We start from the raw sequence: 20,200 nt of genomic DNA on the forward strand, positions 1-20,200 counted from the left end.
AACTTTAGATCAGGCTTCTATTCTAGCTGGGGAATTTTAACCTAAAATTTCTAGGTATTTTTAGAAATGACACAAAACCAAATGTTGGGCCCTCAATTTGTGGGAAAAGATAGATGTTTATTCTGAGGACATATTAATAAGATGCTAGTGGTTTTCTCCCACTGCAAGGGAAGAAGATGGGTCAAAAGAAAGAGCATAGATTTAAGTAGTGATCATTCTTATTGTCCTAGTACTCATGTACTCTTTTGAGAGTTGGTATTACTTCATTTTGTTGACTTCTCAAGTTTCTTTGACAAAAAAATTTCATAGATATCAAGCCAAAGTAACACACACACACACACACACACACACACACACACACACACACTCATCATTTGCTTTAAACACCAAGGATGTCAGCATGAAATTAAAATGAATCAACTGACATCTCTGCTTTGAAATTTTTTACCAACAGTGAAAACTTCTTGCTTTTACCTTATTAATGGGAAATTGACCTTTTTCATTGTTTTTAGCTTAAGGATGTTGACATTGGGGTGTTTGGGTTAAAATTAGCTTCAACTCTAATGGCTCTTGGGATTTTGGTCAATCTTTGGTGTGGAATGACAAATGCGGTCAATTATGTTGGTATCATAATTTTTCAAAGACAAGTTGTCTGAAGTAGTGGATGTGGTATCCCCTCCTGGCCATATGTAACTGTTAAAAAACACTGTTGTCATGTGAATTCTTATTTTTTTGAACTTGCTTTTGAAATAACTTTCACAGAGAATTCCTGTTACCTAGAAATTGATGACAGACTTATACCATTTCCTTTTTTTTTCTTAGACGTTCCATCCTCAGAGCAGCCTGAACTGTTCCTAAAGAAACTTCAGCAGTGCTGTGTCATTTTTGACTTCATGGACACGCTATCTGATCTTAAAATGAAAGAATACAAGCGCTCCACTCTTAATGAACTGGTGGACTACATTACAATAAGCAGAGGCTGTTTGACAGAGCAGACTTACCCTGAAGTAGTTAGAATGGTGAGTTTCTTTTTTTTCGCCGCGGACACTTTTAAGCACCTTCTATAGCCACTCACAGGTGTAATCATGGCAGAGGCAGGTCACTGGAGGTCACCTCCACGAAAGAGAGCCAACCTCCTGAGAGCTAAGCACAAGTAGTTGACACAGTCCTAGAATTTAAAGAGCACTATTTTATGGGAATGAAATCCAGAACTTTTCACCTACAACGGTATTGGAGGAATCAGTGACTTCAAACTATGAAGCCAAGATTGCCAGGGTATTATTGGTTTTCTGGTTTTGGGAAAAGAACAGACACAGGAAAATCAACAAAATTTTAGAAAAATATTCAAGCCTGTTGGATTTCTTGATTTCCCTCCCCCTTTCTCATTGATTGTGGTGTATTAGAAATGGCTTTATGCTTAATAAAATGTGATTTATAGAATCTAGTTAAGCCTCTCTTGGCTTAATAAGCTAATCATTCTCTTTATAATCTTGAAATCGGGGTGATGTCTTTCATTATTTTTGAACAGTGTCTTGCACTTTGTGTGGTCGTTAGGAATTAAGAGAAGAAACATTATTAACTAATGCAAGTAACTTGCATTGTATCAATAATTATATTAGTTTTCCAAAAGCTGGGCCAAAATATGATTTTCTGTTAGATTTGTGTGGGCAGGTTGCCTTCCTGGGCAACCTGGAAGATCTGGAATCTATACAGTGCACGCTGTTTGGGTGGGATTGGGGTTGGGGTTTGGGGCTGGTCTACTAACTGGCGGAATTGCTTCAGAGACCCAAAAGGTTCAGTTCATATTATCATAACATGAGAAACTGTGACTGATGTGTGAAGGTTATTTACAAACAACATCCGCTATATTCTTTGGATCCATATCTGAGTGTATATTGCATTTGTTGTTGATTTATAGGAATATAGTACTAGACTGTTTTATAGGTTAACTGTTAACATTGTGGCTCTTGAGCAGTGGTTCTCAACTTGGGGCAATTTTGCTTCCCAGGGCACTTTGGCAGTGTCTAGACTAGAGACATTTTGGTAGTCACAGCCAAGGGTGGGAGGGGTGTATGTACTATCAACATGCAGTGGAGAGAAGCCAGAAATGCTGCTAAACATCTTACACTGCACAGGACAGCTCTCCTGACCCCCGGTTCCCTCCCCTTTCTTCCCAGCCCCCCTGCCCAAAGAATGACCTGGCCCCACTGTCAGTAGTGCATAGTGAAGAAACCTTGCTCTAGAGTTTGCGTATTATCTAACTTTTAACCTGATGCTTAGGATCTTCTCTAGTCCACCTGCCTTCTGCAGAAGATGCTCCCTTGCTTTTTTTTTTTTTTTTTAATATATTTTTATTTACTTAAGAGAGGAAGGGAGAGGGAGAGAGAGATAGAAACATCATTGGTGAGAGAGAATTATTGATCAGCTGCCTTCTGCACACCCCTGCACTGGGGATCGAACCCGCAACCTGGACATGTGCCCTTGACCAGAATCGAACCTGGGACCCTTCAGTCTGCAGGCCGATGCTCTATCCACTGAGCCAAACTGGCTAGGGTGATGCTGCCTTGCTTTTAACCTACCTGTGTCCTCAGCCAACAGAGGTATCCACTATTTATAACTTCCTTCTGCATCTTTCTATGGATAGTTTATGAAAATGTTAGCATACAAGCATATAAGTATAAATATTGTTTTCTTGTAAACACAAATTTGTATTCACACTTTGTAACTTGCTTTTTTCACTTATCGGTATATAGTATATGTCAGTATATATAAAGCTGCCTCACTCAATCTTACAGCTCCATAATATTTCATTGTGTGGATATGCTATACTTTATTTAACCAATATCCTATGAATATCCTTGTATGCACAGCAGTGCGGCCTTGTGTGAGAACATCTATATATTTGCTGATTTTAAAAAACATTTATTTATTGATTTGAGAGAGAGAGAGAGAGGAAGGGAGAGAATTTGGGACAAGGGGAGAGAAAGAGAAAGTAAAACATCAATTTGTTGTTCCACTTATTGATGCATTCATTGGTTGATTCTTATATGTTCCCTGACCGGGGATTGAACCTGTAACTTTGGCGTATCGGGACAATGCTCTAACTAACTGAGTTTCTCAGCCAGGGCTGATTTGTTTTTTAATAGTCTTTCTTTTCCCCGTTTGGACCTTCATGTATTCCCTGCCACCACGCCTCCATCCCTACATTACCTCCAATCCCCAGGTCCCCACCACTAATTCTGATTCTCCCTTTCATTTCAGGATCTTAAAGTGCTACTAGTGTTTCCTGAAAAGCCCAGAGTTTTCTCCTTCCTCAAGTTCCTCAGCAACCTACTCTTTCGTTTCGTTTTTTTTTTTTTTTCTTTAGCAAATTAGTTCATTTGTTGTTTTTTAAGTCTTTTCATATGCTTGTCTGATTTTTCTAATTAGATTCTAAGCACTTCTAGGCAAAAACTATGTGTCTTGCACATTTCTGTGTCCTCCTAATGCCTCCTAGCTCAGGCCTATCTGAAATTGATTGAATGAGTAATGAACCCTCTAAAAATGTGAGCATTTCAGGCATTCAAAACACTATTAAGACATTGAATGTTGGTTGTGGGTTCGATCCCTGGTTGGATTATGTACCGGAGGCAACCGATTGATTCTCACATTGATCTTTATCTCTCTCTCTCTCTCTCTCTCTCTCTCTCTCTCTCTCTCTCTCTCTCTCCCCCTTCCTCTATGAAGACAATAAAAACGTATCTCCCAGTGAGGATTAAAAAAAAAAAGATATTAAATGTCATTGGATTCTACTTAGTTTTAAAATGTAGTATTTGGCATAATCTAAATACTCTTTCATTTTTATAACCAGCTTGGTTCTAAACCAGCTTTGATCTTTTAAAAGGAGACCATTTTCTCTTCTCCCTCACCACCTCCCTCCACCCCTCTCACATGTACCCATCACACACACACATACACACACAAGATTTCTATTAGTTGTGTGTTTAAAATATACTTGAATCCTGGCTGGGTAGCTCAGTTGTTTAGAGCATTGACCTCATATGCCAAGGTTGCAGGTTCAATACCCAGTCAGGGCACATACCAATGAATGCATAAATATGTGGAACAACAAATCAGTGTTTCTCTCTCTCATTCTCTCTCCCTTTCCCCCTTCTCTCTTTCCCTCACTCTCTCTCAAATCAATAATAAAAATTAAAATATCCTTAAATCTGTAGCATGCACAGTATTCTAGGGCATTAGAAAATTAACTTTCTAGCCCTAGCCGGTCTGGCTAACTTGGTTGAGTGTCATCCTGTGCACTGAAAGGTTGCTGGTTTGATTTCTGGTCAGGGTTCGATCCCTGGTTGGGGTGTGTACGAGTGGCAACCAATCGATGTTTCTCTCCTCGTCCCCCTCCTCTCCCTCTCTCTATCTTTTCCTTTCTCTCTCAAATTAAAAAAAAAAAAATTAACTTTCTAGGTGGTACTTTATGGGTTCTCAGTTTTAATTTATTTTTTTGTATCTCATGATTTGTGAAATTGCTAACTACTAGTTTTGTGTGGTTCTTGGACAATTGTCATATTCTCAGAGAAGGATGTAATAGAGTAGAGTAGAAAGTACTTTGGAACCACACAAACATGGTTCAAGTGCTAGCTCTGGCCACATTTGCTTCATCATCTTGGTTGTAACCCTCCATCTTTGGGGCCCTCAATTTTCATGTTGTGCTAAGAGGTACATAGGATGGGGGCAAGGTGGCCCCATCCTATGTACCTCTGCTCCATAAATAGTCCATCTAACTAAAATTGTTGTGCTTTTGTTTGTACTTCAAGGTTCTCACCACCTCACATATATGTACAAGCTAGTAAGCATAAGCAGGGCGCTTACCGCTCTGTAAGAAGGGTTGGGACGAAGTCCCCACCTGGTGCCTTCTACTCCCTTCCATTTTGCCACCTCTGAACCCCTTGTATATAAAAATTCTGGTGCTACTGCTGCTCACCTTCCTTATCTTTGTCTTACCTGTCTTCTGGGTATTTTGTAAGGATTTTTGATGATGTATGTAAAGCTCCTAGAACAGTGCCTAGACAGCAGACATTCAATCAATACTATGGTTATGTTTTGATGATTTTGTTATTAGATGCTTGATTTAACCCAGAGTTCCTGGTTGTGGACTGAAAATACTCTGTCAGCTAGATATTTAGCATTCCATTGCTTCAATGGTTCTCACATTCTATAATTCCAAGATGATCCTGCCTGTTGAACAGTCACTGTCCATACCTAGTCTTCTTTCATGTTACTGTAAAATGAAACTGCTTCAATAGGATTGGTGGAAGAAATGTAGTGTTTTTATTTATTTAAAATTTTTTTAAAATATGTTTTTATTGATTTCAGAGAGGAAGGGACAGGGAGAGAGAGTTAGAAACATCAGTGATAAGAGAGAATCATTGATCAGCTGCCTGCTGCATGCCCCACACTGGGGATGGAGCCTGCAACCTGGGCATGTGCCCTGACTGAGAATTGAACTGTGACCTCCTGATTCATAAGTAGATGCTCAACCACTGAGCCACCACATCTGGGCAGTACCAAAAGCTTTTGATCCAACTTGATGGTACCTGTACTTTGAGAATTGCTATGACGGGAAAAGAGTGACAGGTAAAAGTAATCTATGAGTTAAAGGAAGTCTGAATACCACCTACAGGCTGCTAGAATTAAAAAAGAAAAACAACTATGTGCAAACAAAATAAAACAATAGCACTTAGTTCACTTGAAGAAGAATGGTGTGGGGTAGTGGAAAGAGCCCCAGACAGAGAATGTGGAAGTCACTGTCCTTATTTCTCACTCACCTTCCACTTAACTAGTGGTGAGATCTTGGGTAAGCAATTTCTTCTCTAAACCCCAATATTGTAAATGGAGGGATTAATGATGATCTCTCACATCCTGTCAGCTCTGAAAACTACCAACTCTTTTGGTTAACACAGTCTAAGAAATTTGGAATGGATTCCGCCATTCTTGAAGTGTATAAACCATTGGCCAAAATAGTTGCTTAGGAAAAGTGGTTTGTTTTATGTATTTCTCATGGGGTCATATCTGATGGAAAAATGAGAATCAGGACATTTAGTTCCTTTAGCTTTAGTTCCTTCTGCTTTGTATCTTCTCAAGTGTCAGGCTTCTGTCCTTGAGGCAGTCTTTTTCCACATTGTGCTCAGGTTTTCTTTTTGGTTCTATTGCCATGCATCCATTTGAGAGATTTCTTAGAATTTCTGACTCTCCCAGTATCTTGTGTTAATTTATTTTTACCCAAACTCGAACTCTATGTATTTTGTATTCTTTATATTCGCACATTTTTCTTTTTTTTTTAAATTTCTTTATTGATTAAGGTGTCACATATTTGTCCTCATCCCCCCATTCCCATCCCCCACCCCTCCCCACGGATGCCCCCACCCCCCTGTTGTCCTTAACCATTGGTTAGGCTTGTATGCATGCACACAAGTCCTTTGGTTGATCTCTCCCCCCTACCCCCACCCTCCCCTACCCTCCCTCTGAGGCCCGACAGTCCGATCGATGCCTCCTTGTTTCTGGGTCTGTTCTTGTTCATCAGTCTATGTTGTTCATCATTTCCCCTAGATGAGTGAGATCATGTGTTACTAGAAATACACTTATAAGAACCGAATGTGAGACGAGCAATAATAGTTATGCTGACAGGCAAATGAATCAGTCTGTAGTAAGTTTCCTTCTGGACCAACAGTTCTTTTGAGACCCAATTTCAATGTCCACCAGTTCCTTATTTGTACATGTCGGCACTGACTTTTCAGCTCTGGATGGTGGACAAATGGTGGTAATGCAGGTCCGACTCCCTCTGGTTTGGTCTCGCCCAGACCCAGGGGCACGGCTTCACCCGGACTCAGGGGCACGCGTCCTCACCCGGACCTGGGACCCAGCATCACCCGGGCCCCGGGGCACGTGGCCTTACCAGGACCCAGGTGTGCGCGGCCTCACCCCGTCCCGGAATCCAGCCTCACCCGGACCCAGGGGCGCGTGGCCTCTCCAGGACCCAGGGGCGTGGCCTCACCCGGACCCGGGATCCAGCTTCACCCGGACCCGGGACCCAGCCTCACCCGGATCCAGGGGCGCACGGCCTCACCCGGAACCGGGATCCAGCTACACCCGGACCCAGGGGCGCGTGGCCTTGCCCGGACCCAGGGGCACGGCCTCACCTGGACCCGGGACCCAGCCTCACCTGGATCCAGGGGCGCACGGCCTCACCCGGAACCGGGATCCAGCTACACCCGGACCCAGGGCCGCGTGGCCTCACCCGGACCCAGGGACGCGTGGCCTCGCCCGGACCCAGGGGCACGGCCTCACCTGGACCCGGGACCCAGCCTCACCCGGATCCAGGGGCGCACGGCCTCACCCAGACCCGGGATCCAGCTTCACCCGGACCCAGGGGCGCGCGGCCTCACCTGGACCCGGGGGTGCGTGGCCTCACCCGGACCCAGGGACCCAGCCTCACCCGGATCCAGGGGCGCACGGCCTCTCCCGGACCCGGGACACAGTGGGGCTTCGTCTTCTTGATCCCAATTCCTGTCAGTCAATTCCCTCTCAGCAATTCCTTCCGCCATTTTCTCAAAGCTCCGGGGCAGCTGCCATGGAACTCGCTGGGCGGCGGGCTTGGCGAAGCTCCAGTGCGCCCGGTGCGCGGCGGTGGGCTGGTCTGAGGTCGCTGCGGTGGCACTCGGGTCTGCAGCAGTGACCAGTCGCCGGGCGAGCGCACCTGGATCCGGGACCCAGCGGGGCCTCGTCTTCCCGATCCCAACTCCCATTGGTCAATTCATTCTCAGCAATTCCTCCGGCCATTGTTCTGGATGGTATCTGCTCTGTTTTCCAGTTGTAGTTTCAAAATTGTTGTGGTAGGCAACAATCAGGTGTCTGCCCTATGCCGCCATCTTGGTCCTCCAGAAGATTCTTAAGTAACCTTATAAATGTGGTTCTGAACACTGTGTCGTCCATTAGTTTACTTTCCTTCATCCCTTCTATTCGTGACCTGCTTTGGTGTCTTCACCTTTTGGCTGCCTCCCTATAGCTCAGCTTCCCCACTCTCCCTAGGTGGTCGCTCTTGATACCCCCCTTTGTGGGCTGAGTGCAAAGTCTTGGTGTTGTTAAGCCTTGATTGCTGTTGGTACACTGGGAGGATTTGACCTCCAGTCCAATTGGCTATGAGGATCAGCTGTGTCTATGCCGGGAGACAGCCTTACTCAACTAGACTTGCAAAATTGTAAAAGCCTCTGTGCTCAGCTTGGATGGGGCGGAGTTTCAGGGTGGAGCCTACAGCCTTGGCTTCCCTTCAGCCCCGCCCTATGAGGTTCCTGGGTCTCAGTGTCCCTCTGTACTCCCTGCAAACACCTCTGAGAAAAAAGCGCCCTGGAGTTTTGCCCGCTGCCAAACAGTCTAGTCTCTCCCCCAATGAATCTGGATTCCCAGATTCTCGCCCGGAACTGGGGTTCAGTGTAGTCGGAACTGGGGCTCAGCGCAGTCTGGTGCTTTTGTCTCCTTCCCACCAGGGCAATTCAGCGGCACAGTCAACAGACCATCCTCTGCGCGCATTCCCGTGCGCGCCTCCAGTGCTCTGCCTTTCACCGCTTCTCTGCATTTCCACCTTACAGCCCAGATTCCCCCAGTATGAGCCTGGCTTCCCAGGGTCTTGCCCGGAACTGGGGTTCAGTGCAGTCGGAACTGGGGTTCAGCATGGTCTGGAGCCCCTGTCTCCTCCCCGCCAGGGCAATTCAGCGGCACAGGCAACAGTCCGTCCTCTGCGCGCATTCATGTGCGCGCCTCCGGAGCTCTGCCTTTCGCCGCTCCTCTGTGTTTCCGCCCCACAGCCCAGATTCCCCCAGCATGAGCCTGGCTTCCCAGGGTTTCGCCCGGAACTGGGGTTCAGTGCAGTCGGAGCTGGGGTTCAGCGCAGTCTGGAGCTTTTATCTCCTTCCTGCTAGAGAACGCCAGCCAGGCCGTCAGCCGCCCCTTCCTCTCCGGCTCCGTCCTCCCCGCATGCGCGTGTGCTCGTGTCTCCGCCCGTGTCTCCATACCTCAGGCTTTTACGGCTCCTCTGATTTTTCTTGTGGTTTTCTCTTTCCTTCTAGTTGTGGGCATTTCAGTCAGCCAGCTTTCCTGTGGTTCTGGATGATGTCCGTTTTGACTTTTAGTTGTATTTTTGAAATTGTTGTGCCAGGCTGTAGGTTAGGTGTTTAACCTATGCCGCCATCTTGGTTTCTCGCACATTTTTCTTTTAAAAAATGTCTCATGGGCATAGTTCAAATGTGTGAAATTGCATTGGTGAAGACATTGTTTTGGTTAACTCCAGGTAAGGTTTACTGAACGACTTAGAACCATACCTGTACCTTTTTTTTTTTTTTTTAAAGAAAAAACAAGCAAGAACTTATTGACTGAAGCAATAAGTTGAGTGAAACCAGGAAGAGCATAGAAGAAGCTACAGGAGAGCCTAGGCTGGGCTGCTTTAGCTCACTGAGAATTCAGAGAAAAGGGGGGTCTTGGAGACTGGTTCAGGGGTTAGCCCAGGATGAGCTGCCGCTGCTCATTGTTTCCTAGGTAGGAATCCCTTCGAGGTTAGGGGATATGTACCTGTTGGGGGAAAGACAGGTTAGGGAATGGCAGGAGCATGCTCTCTGGAGGGACAGCGCATGCACGCTTATACATTTTGATGATAAAAAAAGGGCAGGGCCCTACTCTGTCAACAAACTTACAATTGGGTAGAAAGGATACTCATGTGAACAAATAATAAGATAATGTCATATATGCATTAATAAAGGCAAGGAAGGAGTAGAGAGAAAGGGTGGTTGACCAGAGGTAGGTAGGGATGGTGAAGGAAGGCTTTTACAAAGTAAGTTAAGCCTCAGTAGGGTATTCAAGGTGGGTACATATTTTTCAGGTGGCTGAAATAGTGTTGAAATGCAAAAGAGAATTAGATGATACAAAGGAATTCCCCAACCCCATGATATAGTCAGAGAAACAGTATATGCCAAATTGTTCCAGCATTAAATGTATGAGTGTATTCAGGAGTGGGAAGAGGTGAATGGTGGCAATTGAAGATATAGATGCTAGCCAGATCCTGAAAGAACCTCACAGACAATGGATAACCATTGAAAAGTTTTCAGCAACAGCTGTGTGGCATAGATTTCCACTGCAATGACAGTGGGTCAGATAGATTGGAGGGGGCTGACATGGAAGGCAGAGAGGAATCTGTTAGGGGACTGCTGTATTAGAGAAATTGTGTAGGGCCTAAACCAAGCACAGGTGTGGAAGTAAACAAGGAGAGGAAAGGATGGCTTCTGAGACTCAGGAGGTAAAATTGAAGCCACTTAGCATTTGCATGGATGCTTGGAGTGTGAGAGGGGAAGGGGTCTACAATAGCTTTGGGAGTTAGACAGTTTGTGGTGCCGCTATTTGAGAAAGGTGCAGCAGGATGGAGAGCAGGTTTTGGGAGGAGTTGATTTCTGATGTAACTTTGAGGTTATGGGAGACCTATATGTAGAAAGCTGGAGATAGATATTGGTAATTATGGGAGTAGTAAGGAGAGAAAAAGAACAGTGATGGAACTCCAGGCAATACCAGGGAATCGGTGTGCGCTAATGCAGTGGTACAGGTGGGAGCTAGTGGGCTGAGGAGTGCATGAAGTATGAGGTAGTCGAGATGACTATAGATAACTAGAGGCCCGGTGCACGAAATTCGTGCACGGGGGGGTGGGGGGGAGTGGTGGTGGTGTCCCTCAGGCCAGCCTGCACCCTCTCCAATCTGGGACCCATCGAGGGATGTCCGACTGCCCGTTTAGGCCCGATCTCACAATCCAGTACTGCTGGCTCCCAACTGCTCGCCTGACTGCCTTCTTGAGTGCCCCTAACCGCTTCTGCCTGCCAGCCTGATCACCCCCTAACCACTCCCCTGTCAGCCTGTTTGCCCCTAACTGCCCTCCACTGCAGGCCTGGTCACCCCTAACTGCCCTCCCCTGCAGGCCTGGTCCCCCCCCAACTGCTCTCCCCTGCAGGCCTGGGTCCTTCCCAACTGCCCTTCCCTGCAGGCCTGGTCACCCCCAACTTCCCTCCTCTGCCGGCTTGGTCACCCCTAACTGCCCTCCCCCGCAGGCTTGATCGCCCCCAACTGCCCTCCCTTGCAGGCCTGATTCCTCCCAACTGCCCTCCCCTGCTGGCCTGATCACCCACAACTGCCCTCCCTTGCAGGCCTTGTCCCTCCCAACTTCCCTCCCCTGCTGGCCATCTTGTGGTGGCCATCTTGTGTCCACATGGGGGCAGCCATCTTGTGTATTGGAGTGATGGTCAATCTGCATATTACTCTTTTATTAGATAGGATAGAGGCCTGGTACACAGATGGGGGCTGGCTGATTTGCCCTGAAGTATGTCCCAGATCAGGATGGGGGTTCCCTTGGGGTGTGGGGCTGCCTGCGAGAGGGGCCTTTGGTGGTTTGCAGGCTGGCCACGCCCCCTTGGCGACCCAAGCGGAGGCCCTGATATCTGGGGTTTATTTATCTTCTACAATTGAAACTTTGTAGCCTGGAGCGGAGCCAAGTCTTCTGCTTGCTCCGTGGCGGCAGCCATTTCTGTTGGGTTTATGTATCTTCTATAATTGAAACTTTGTAGTCTTAAGCCGAGGCCTGGGCCGACCAGGGTGTGTGGAAAGCTTGGCTTCTTCCATTGCTGGGGGCAACCCTAGCCTCCTCCTCTTTCCAGCTCCGTGGCTGCCGCCATTTGTTTCGATTTATGTATCTTCTATCATTGAAACTTTGTAGCCTTGAGTGGAGGCCTAGGCCGACAAGGGCAGGCGGAAAGCTTGGCTTCCTCCATTGCCTGGGAAACCCAAGCCTCCCTCATGCTCTCTGTGACTGTAGCCATCTTGGTTGGGTTTATTTGCATATTTGCTCCTGATTGGCTGGTGTGCATGGCTTGTGGGCGTGGCAGAGTGATGGTTAATTTGCACATTACTCTTTTATTAGATAGGATGATTGCACGCACAGTGGTGGAATCTTGTCTGTACTGTCTTGATTAGAGTAGAATCCTGCCACTTCTCTCCTGCAGAAAGTTTACTTGTCCCACCAGTCATTTGCTGTTATTATTTTCATATTTTGTCTTTTGGCTTTTCTTGGTTTCAGAGTCTGCCCCACTCCTTATCAGTGGTTAAATTTCTAAATACCTAAAATTATAGAACATGTGATTTTCCAAAGCTAACTAGTTTTAAGACATATAAAATATGTTGAATGTTTTTTTTTGTGTGTGTGTTTTTTTTTTTAACTATTTTCTATTTAAGACTTTCCTTGAGTTCTTATATTGTTTCTTAGCCACCATTAACTTTGTTTTTCTCACTCTCAAATTGTACCCTGTCCTTTGGTTTATCTAAGTGCTTTATCTTTTATACAGTCTGATTTGACTGGAAATCACGCTCTGGTTAGCCTCTTAATAGAATAATATGGTTTTGTAGAAAATTATGAAATCACAATTAAAGCTCTCAGAGTCTGCCTTCACAGGAGTGCTTCGTTAACTTCACTACATACTCTGTTGGCTGAAGGACAGAGAGTTTCTTTTTGTAAAATAACAACTATCTAAAAGTAGCCTTGGGAATGATGACTACCGGGGGAAATATGAAATTTCCATTTTAATCTTCCTGCATCTGATAAGGAATATAAATATGCATCCTGGCCAGAATTTGACTTGGAGGTGACTCTTCAGACCCAAAGGAGATAAGATCTGTGAGCCATTAAGGTAGGCTGCTTACATGATCCTACCTAATAATAGACAAATATGCAAATTGACCGTACCTTCGCTATGCCCGCGATTGGCCAGGAGGCACGGGGGGGGACGGGACTCGGGGTGGCTGGGGTGGCCGATTGGGCCGGCGGGACGCTGAGCTCGAGTTGCCAGCGGCGGCTGGAGCTCAGCGTCTGTGCCATGGCTGTGCTGCGGCACAGAAGGGGCCTCTGGGGCAGCGAGCTCACGTCCCACCACAGACCATCAAAAGCAGGGGAGCTGGGTGCCTGTCTGCTCAGGCACCAGGCCTATTAGAAGCCTCCGCCGCGCTGGAGGCTTCTGAAAGGCCTGGTGCACCAGCGATCAAAAGCAAAAGCGTGGGAGCTGGGTGCCTGTCCGCTCAGGCACCAGGCCTTTCAGAAGCCTTCGCCGCGCTGGAGGCTTCTGAAAGGCCTGGTGCACCAGCAGACAGGCACCCAGCTCCCCAGTGATCGAAAGCGAAAGCGTGTAGTGGACCCTACACGTGCATGATTCAATCATGCACTGGGCCTCTAGTTGGAAATATAAATACATATGGAAGAGAGTGGAGTGATATCTGGGAAAAGGCATTTAGGAACTAAAGTTACTGCTAAATTTTGAGGATACGATGTGTCTAAAAAAGCTAGGATATGAGAATTAAATTAGAAAGTAAAGAATTTCTTGGTATTAGAAAAGAATTGAAGGTTATGATGTTGAAGATTACCAAAAGCCGTTTTTAGAATGAGATCAGGAAGAATTCACTGCTTAAGGTTAGGAGCAGATTATTACCATGTGTAATTTACCAGAGGGTAGAGAAACTGGCAGGCACTTTGCCCTTCCCTTAATTACCATCTTTAACTATCACACTGTGCTTTTGTAGTTAATGCTCACTTAATATTCATTTAGCATTGAAGGGTGTCCATAGGTTGTTTTCATGGGGTCAGTGGACCCTCAAATGTTGGCTGCAAAAGTTTGTGTATTTTATGGTAGAGGAGTGCAGTTTTTGATTAAATTTTCAGATATATCTGACTTCAAAATGATTTAAGCTTGATTTTACCATGTGTGCAGTGCTCTGCTAGGTGCTGCTTTGTTGGAAACTATAGGATGAGATTGAAATGACCCTTTATGGTAGTAACAAAAGATAAAAAATGAAGGGGTTAAAATGATTTCACCAATGAAACAATGTGGGTCTGAAGTTTTCTATGTGGGAAGTTTTCTGGTAGTGAATTCAATTTCTTAAGTATATGTCTGACTCTAGATTTTCTCTTTCATCTTGTGTCAGTTTTGGTAGGTTGTTATAATAGTTCCACAGTTTAGAGTTGTAGTCAAATACTTAATCCTTGGAGGTTCTTCACAAAGGTGTATACTAATAATTCTTAACTTTTTTTTTCCTGCCCTACCACTCCCTCTCAGTATATGAGTGCCTGGTTTCAATCTTCTTAAATTTATTGAGACTTGTTTTGTGTCCTAACATGTGGTCTGTCCTAGAAAATGTTCCATGTGCACTTGAAATGAATGTATATTCTGCTGTTTTTGGGTGGAATGCTCGGAAGGTATCAATTAAATCCATCTGATCTGATATAAGAGTGCCTTGTGATTGAGGGGAGAGGAGGACTGTGTCATTCCAAACACTCCTCTGTTCCACCCAAACTACAGTCTTTGAGATGATCCTATTCCCTATGATTATGTGCTTCCCCCATGCCTCTTCTCTCTGTCCCACCAGTAGAAGCAGGCAAGCTCTGCCAGCAGCCTCAAGTTGCTTGGTGAGCAGCAAGAAAGTTAGATGATTTGAACATCACTTCATCTCCATCTCCATGATGGACCCCAATCCTTGGAAGCACTTATTTGTATAGAGGCCATTTTTGTTGTCCTTTCTGTGTGACAGACAGACCTAGACCCAGTCCTGCTACTGACTTATCTGTGATCTTAGATGGCCTTAATCCTCTTAAGTTTGTTTACCCCATTGTAACTTTGTAAGTTGTCGTGATGTCATTATGACCATTATTCATGGTACCATCTCTACCACTTCTGCTAGACTTACCTTTTTCTTTTGATAGCTTAATCAGTTTTTCTAGTTACAATGATGTCTTGCTAACCTGAAAGCTTTTTGACTCTTCAATGTGACTTTCCATATCTTTTCTCTGATTGTTGGTTTTAAACTTTAATTCTCTCTGGGAATTTCATTTTTAATTCTTTTTTTTAGGACCCTATAAATCTGTATGTATTATGTGAACAATTATGTGTACATGTGTATCTCTACTGCCTTAGTTAACCTAAGTATAATTTCTCCTGATACACTTGTTTATTCATGTCCCTACTGTGTTAATAATTTATCATTTCTCTTCTGCAAACATTTTCTCTTAAGGGTCTGACAGATTTTAATGTGTTTAGTGTTTATTTAAATGAGCTAAGGAGCCGGTTTTTACTCAGCAAGCAACTGAGCTCCTCTTGATTGCTATTTGCTTCATTTATAAGTTGTAGTCCTTCTGGCTTAACTGTTTTACAGATTGTTCAGAGTTTCCAATGTACTTAAAATTGTTTGACAGCTGTGTCTTGTCTAGCACTGATCTGTCCAATACTATTATCTCACTGTAAGGAGAATACTTCAACAGTCTCCTCACTGTTCCAAGCTGGAAACAGAATTTTGTAGAGTAAGTTACAGTACTGCATTCAAGTTCTGTTTTCCTTTTCTCCCACCTTTTAATTTAACTGGAAATATGGTTATAGGTAGAAAGCAATATTTCTGAAAAAAATCTATCAAGGAAATGAATCTATATATCCATAGCTATATATAAAATAGAGAAATATGCTAATTAACTGGGATGCTGTAACGGGTCGACTGGACAGGAGGAGTTTGTGTGCGAAGCATCGGGGGCAGGGCGGCAGGGGCCTCTGTGCTGGGGGAAAACCCGATCAGCAGCAGCCTCGGCTGCTTCAAGGGCCAGAGAGTGAGGCAGGGCTGGACCAGCAGTGGCCTTGGCTGCTGTGGGGCCTGGGGAGTGAGGCAGGGCCAGACCGGCGACTCGAGGATGGATGGCGCCACACAATTTCGAATTGCACGTTAGGCTCCTAGTGATAAAATAATTGGGAAATATTGCCTATGGTACATGCATGGGGGTCTTGGATAATTCTAGCACTTGGTGCTAGTTTATATGGTTCAGCTGTCTCTATACTGAGGAGAGACAGAAATGAGAGAGAGAGATTTGTTTATTGGTCGATTCTCGCAGCAGAAAAGCTGGTTACACCACAGTGTAAAAAGGAGAAAATGTGTGTCCTCTATGTGGAATTTTCAGAGACAGTAATGCTTGAGGCAAGAATTTGGCAAGGAAACAACCTGCAGGCCATTTTCAGGAGGTAGTTGGCTACTGACCAATGTGAAAAGCCAAATTTGATCTGTAGATGAAAATGAGAAATATGCTATCCAGTGATTTCTGCGGAGGATGTTGCCTCTGGAAAGTGAGGAGAAGATAAAGGATTTTTAGAGTAAAAATGCCTTTACAATGATGACTAGAGATGGGGGTTGGCTGAACAGTGGAGAAGGGAAGACTGGAAAGACCAGAGCCTAAGGCAGTAGGCAGGGCCTGGGCAAAAGGGGCATAGGCAGCGGTGCCAGGGGTGACACATAGAAGAGATGTTTCTGAATAAAAATAGGACTGGTTATAACTTCTTAGTAAGTTGGAGAGCAGGTTTATTTTTAATAAAATGGATAAGCACGTTATAGTAAGAGAATATGATGCTTCCTGACCCTTTAGAAACGTAGGTAACAAACAGGGAGTGGGGGCTAGATAGATAGTATTAGGTACTAAATGAGCTGCTTTGAAATGTGGAATTTCCCTTCCTGAAGAAGTTAAGGCCTTTATGAGAATAGGCCTCTGGAATAATGTAGGCTCCTTTTGTGGGACTGTTGACTTTTTATCTAAGAAAAGTTAGAACATTTGTTAAGCTTAGACAATAGAGAAGGTCTGGAAAATTGAGTTTCATATTTTTACTGGCATAGGTACTAAGTGGGGAGCCTGTAATGCCCTGATCTGGAAAGTAGGAGTAGTTATTTGAGGGAAAAAATAATTGGAAGGCAATGATCTTTAAAAGCACATTTAAAGTGGAAGCTAACAGGGTTGCTGGACAGTTCCTTATTCCTAGAGCCCTGTCTTGGTTTCTTTCTGAGAAAATTGATTCTACACTTCTGCCTTTCACCCAAGATGAGGCTGGCATGCCTCAGTGAGGCCGGGAAGGTAGGGCTCTCTGTCTCTCTCTCCCCCAGAGTGGCCTGTTTTACTCTGTTATGAAGTAGTTCTATCAGGTAAGGAGGAATGTTACTCTACAGTCTGATGTAGTTCAGGTATTTTTTTTTTTTAATTCTTATTGTTTAAAGTATTACATAAGTTCTCCTTTTCCCCTCATTGACCTCTCCCTGGTCGACTCCACCCCCCAGCACGTGCCCTCACCCCCCCTACTGTCGATGTGTCCATTGGTTATGCGCATATGCATGCATACAAGTCCTTTGGTTGATCTCTTACCCCCTCACCCCTGGCATTCCCTCATAGGTTGGATAGTCTGTTGGATGCTTCTATGACTCTGGTTCTATTTTTGTTCATCAGTTTATGTTGTTCATTATATTCCACAAATGAATGAGATCATGTGATATTTATCTTTCTCTGACTGGCTTATTTTGCTTAACATAATGCTCTCCATGTCTATCCATGCTGTTGCAAACGGTAAGAATTCCTTCTTTTTTACAGCAGCATAGTATTCCATTGTGGAGATGTACCACACTTTTCTAATCCACTCATCTGCTGATGGACACTTAAGCTGTTTCCAAATCTTAGCTATGGTAAATTGTGCTGCTATGAACATAGGGGTGCATATATCCTTTCTGATTGGTGTTTCTGATTTCTTGGGATATATTCCTAGAAGTGGGATTACTGGGTCAAATGGGAGTTCCATTTTTAATTTTTCCATACTATTTTCCACATTGACTGCACCAGTCTGCATTCCCACCAGCAGTGCAAGAGGGTTCCTTTTTCTCTGCCAGCACTTGTCGTTTGTTGATTTGTTGATGATAGCCATTCTGACAGGTGTGAGATGGTACCTCATTGTCGTTTTGACTTGCATCTCTCGGATAATTAGTGACTTTGAGCATGTTTTCATATGTCTCTTGGCTTCCTGTATGTTCTCTTTCAAAAAGTGTCTATTTAGGTGCTTTGCCCATTTTTGGATTGTTTATCTTCCTTATGTTAAGTTGTATGAGTTGCCTATAAATTTTGGAGATTCAACCTTTATCGGAGATAACATTGGCAAACATGTTCTCCCATGCAGTGGGCTTTCTTGTTGTTTTGTTATGGTTTCTTTTGATGTAGTTCCATTTGTTTATTTTCTCCTTAGTTTCCATTGCCCTAGGAACTGTATCGGTAAAGATATTGCTACAACAAATGTCTGCTATTTTACTGCTTATAGCTTCTTCTAAGATTTTTATGGTTTCCTGTCTTACTTTTATCCATTTTCAGTTTATTTTTGTGTATGGTGTAAGTTGGTGGTATAGTTTCATTTTTTTGGCATGTATCTGTCCAATTTACCCAACATCATTTATTGAAGACACTGTCTTGACTCCATTGTATGCTCTTGCCTCCTTTGTCAAATATTAATTGAACATAATGGCTTGGGTCCATTTTTGGGTTCTCTGTTCTGTTCCATTCATTTATATGTCTGTTCTTGTGCCAGCACCAGGCAGTTTTTAGAACAGTGGCTTTGTAATATAGTTTGGTATCTGGTATTGTGATCCCTCCAACTTTGTTCTTCTTTCTCAAGATTGCTGCAGCTATTTGGGGTCTTTTTTTTATTCCAGATGAATTTTTGGACAGTTTGTTCTAGGTCTTTGAAATATGCCATTGGTATTTTAATGGGGATTGCATTGAATCTATAGATTGCTTTAGGTAGTATGGATATTTTAATGATGTTGATTCTACCAATCCATGAACACGATATATTCTTCCATTTGTTTATGTCTTCCTGTATCTCTTTTTTCAGAGTCCTGTAATTTTCTGAGTACAGGTCCTTTACCTCCTTGGTTAAATTTATTCCTATGTATCTTAGTTTTTTTTGTTGCAATGGTAAATGGGATTGTTTTTTTAGTTTCTCTTTCTGTGAGATCATTATTGGTGTATAAAAAAGCCATAGATTTCTGGGTGTTAATTTTGTATCCTGCTACATTGCTAAATTAATTTATTAATACTAGTAGTTTTTTTGATGGAGTCTTTAGGGATTTCTATGTACAATATCATGTCATCTGTGGATAATGACAATTTTACTTCTTCTTTTCCAATTTGGATGCCTTTTATTCTTCTTCTTGTCTGATTGCTATGGCTAGTACTTCCAGTACGATGTCAAACAGGAGTGGTGAAAGTGGGCATCCCTGTCTTGTTCCTGTTCTTAGGGGAAATGGTTTTAGTTTTTGCCCATTGAGTATGATGTTGGCTGTAGGTTTTTCATATAAGGCTTTTATTATCTTGAAGTATGATCCCTCTATTCCCACTTTTGAGAGTTTTTATCAGGAAAGGGTGTTGGATTTTGTCAAATGCTTTTTCTGCATCAGTAGATATGATTATGTGATTTTTGTCTCTCAATTTGTTTATGTGATGTATCACGTTTATTGATTTGCGGATATTGTACTATCCTTGAATCCCTGGAATAAATCCTACTTGGACATGGTGTATGATTGTTCTAATGTAATGCTGGATCCGATTTGCTAGAATTTTGTTGATGATTTTAGCATCTATGTTCATCAGGGATATTGGCCTGTAATTCTCTTTCTTTGTAGTGTCTTTATCTGGCTTTGGGAGTAGGGTAATGCTGGCTTCGTAGAAAGAGTTTAAAAGTATGCCTTCTTCTTGAATTTTTTGGAATGGTCCAAGAAGGATAGGTTTTAGTTCTTCTTTGAATATTCGGTAAAACTTCCCTGTGAAGCCATCCGGTCCAGGGCTTTTGTTTGCTGGAAGTTTTTGATTACTGTTTCAATTTCATCAGTAGTTATCAGCCTATTCAAGTTTTTTTTTATTCTTCCTGATTGAGTTTTGGAAGGTTGTATTTTTCTAGGAATATGCTCAATTCTTCAAGGTTGTAGTTTGTTGGAGTAGTTGTTCGTAGTATATTTTTACAATCCTTTGTATGTCTGTGTGGTCGGTTGTTACTTCATCTCTTTCATTTCTGATTTTGTTTATTTGGGTCCTCTCTTTTTGTTTCTTGGTGAGCCTGGCTAGAGGTTCATCAACCTTGTTTATCCTTTCAGAGAACCAGCTCTTGGTTTCATTGATCTTTTGTATTGTTTTTTTGGTCTCTATGTCATTTATTTCTGCTCTGATCTTTATTATCTCCTTCCTTCTGCTCACTCTGAAAGATATTTCATTTCCATTTGCCTGAAAGATATTTTCCCATCCCTTCAATCT

At 43.6% G+C, this 20,200-nt stretch overlaps 1 protein-coding gene across 4 annotated transcripts in view; it reads left to right on the plus strand.

Annotated features, from left to right (window-relative positions):
- PPP2R5E (protein phosphatase 2 regulatory subunit B'epsilon) overlaps positions 1 to 20,200 on the plus strand; it is a 156,670-nt gene that overhangs the window by 64,081 nt on the left and 72,389 nt on the right. For all 4 annotated transcript variants that reach the window (XM_054716006.1, XM_008138963.3, XM_028141621.2 and 1 more), the window contains exon 3: positions 823 to 1,019. In XM_054716006.1, the coding sequence (XP_054571981.1) occupies positions 823 to 1,019 (197 nt within the window). The remainder of the gene's footprint in view (positions 1 to 822; positions 1,020 to 20,200) is intronic.

This window comes from Eptesicus fuscus, chromosome 5 (genome assembly GCF_027574615.1).
Source record: "Eptesicus fuscus isolate TK198812 chromosome 5, DD_ASM_mEF_20220401, whole genome shotgun sequence".
Lineage (NCBI taxonomy): Eukaryota > Metazoa > Chordata > Mammalia > Chiroptera > Vespertilionidae > Eptesicus > Eptesicus fuscus.